Source organism: Apaloderma vittatum, unplaced genomic scaffold (genome assembly GCF_000703405.1).
Source record: "Apaloderma vittatum isolate BGI_N311 unplaced genomic scaffold, ASM70340v1 scaffold33652, whole genome shotgun sequence".
Lineage (NCBI taxonomy): Eukaryota > Metazoa > Chordata > Aves > Trogoniformes > Trogonidae > Apaloderma > Apaloderma vittatum.
This window is the reverse complement of record NW_009702459.1, coordinates 459-2,198: the sequence shown is the minus strand read 5'-3', so window position 1 is coordinate 2,198 and position 1,740 is coordinate 459. Positions and strand designations below refer to the sequence as shown.

General features: G+C 61.1%; 1 protein-coding gene across 1 annotated transcript; it reads right to left on the bottom strand.

Moving 5' to 3' along the window:
• Positions 1–105: 105 nt before the first annotated feature.
• On the bottom strand, positions 106–1,739 carry LOC104270032 (solute carrier family 52, riboflavin transporter, member 3-like; the record flags this gene model as incomplete). The annotated part of the gene is given in 5 exon segments (XM_009864264.1): positions 106–247; positions 249–307; positions 445–568; positions 824–1,265; positions 1,268–1,739. Coding segments are annotated over 5 exon segments (1,239 nt in total), but the record flags the coding sequence as incomplete, so codon positions are not given.
• Position 1,740: the final 1 nt, after the last annotated feature.

Here is a 1,740-nt window from a genome sequence, read left to right as displayed (position 1 = left end):
AGATGTACCAGCAGCCGCCCAGGTCCCAGTGCTGCTTCTTCTCAGCCTGCACTGGTTTTTGGGGTGCACGCCAGCCAGAGGGGCCGTCCAGGGGTGTCTGACCCCTCACACTGGGCACTGCAAGTTGCAGTAGTCAGCAGATTGGAAGAGGTGGTAGATGTTGACGAGGGGGAACATGACCAGGGCCCCAAGGAGGGAGCCCAGCTGCTCGACTGCCCCGTACCACAGCAGTGCACTGTGGCTGGTTCACCCCGGCCATCACCTTCACGTAGGAGAGCGTCCCGGTGAAGAGCACCCAGGAGAGGATCTGGTGGTACAGGAGGTGGAGAGCGGTCAGCAGGTTCAGGGTGGTTCCCCACCGTGGGGACGGGGGATGTGGTGGTGGGGCTGGAGCCAAGGGTGGCCCCAGAACCCTCCCCGGGTGAGAGGGACCCTGCGACTTACGATGGTGGCATCACCCCACTGGGACTGCTGGAGGAGAGGGCAGGGACTCATCACCGCCATTGCCATGTTGTAGGCACCAAAGCCCGTTCCCAGCGTGGCGAGGATGCCCATCAGGACCAGGGATCTGCAAGGGACATACAAGTGACACTGAGGAACACTGCCACCCCGTCCCTAGTGAGTGACGCACACCCGCAGCACAGGATGAGGGGCTCCATGCTGGCTTCATCCTTCTTTCTCGGGGTGTCTCTGCTGCCGGGACATGGGCACCCCACAGACTGTCTCCCACCTAGCGCCTCCTCCCCCAAACCCATTGCAAAGCAGGGGATGCCCTCGGGGCAGAAGTTCCTGGGGGCACAGCCTGCCGCGTCCCCCCACCCACCTGCAGGGCAGGACCATGGCCACGATGCAGGCGAGGGGGTTGGCCGCGGAGCTGAGCGTGGCCGTGAGGTGGTAGGCGGTGTTGCCGTAGGGCAAGCAGGAGTAGGATTGCACAGACGGCAGGACCCCATTCATCAGAGAGGTCACCCAAGTGATGATGACGTAGATGAAGGTGAGCTGGGCTAAGGAGTAGACCTTCTCTGTCAGGATGTTCCTGGTCCCCTTGGAGTCTGTTGAGGACGGGCAGCCCCCGCTCATCTGTGAGGCATCTCGCTCGTCAGCGATCTGGTCAAATGAGCTCAGTATGATGGTGCTGGGAAACAGCTGCTGCTGAGAGAGCTGCCACATCTTGGTCTGCCTGGTGAGGAAGAAGAAGGCCAGCAAGCAGGTCAGCATCATTAGAGCCATGAGGAGGAAGAAGACGAGGGAGGAGAAGCTGACGTGGCTTTTTTTTTGGACGTGGTGCTCTCCACAGTCTCGTTGCCAATGGTGATGTTGACCGTCTGGGTGACATTGACACAGCTGGAGATGCCGGCGCCCTGGGCGATGGCGATGAAAGCAGGGATCAGCCCGCTCAACCCTTCGCCTATGAAGAAGGTGGTCAGGTACTGGGGCTGCAGCTGCATCATAAAGGGCAGGAAGGTGACGGAGGAGGTGCAGTCCACCAGGGCCAGGAAGAAGGTGAGGATCAGGAAGGCAGTGCTGTGGGGCTGCCCAGCAACGAGGGACGTGTAGTCCCACAGGAAGGCCAGGAGCAAGCAGGCCACGATACCCACGGACACAACTGTGTAGTTCACAACCACCTCCTTCAGCATGCCGGGCCGCAAGTGGTGCATGAGGGTGATGAGGAACGGCCCCACGTTGGCCATCTGGATGATGATGGTGATGTAGGAGGGCAGGTCCCACTGCTCCGGCAGC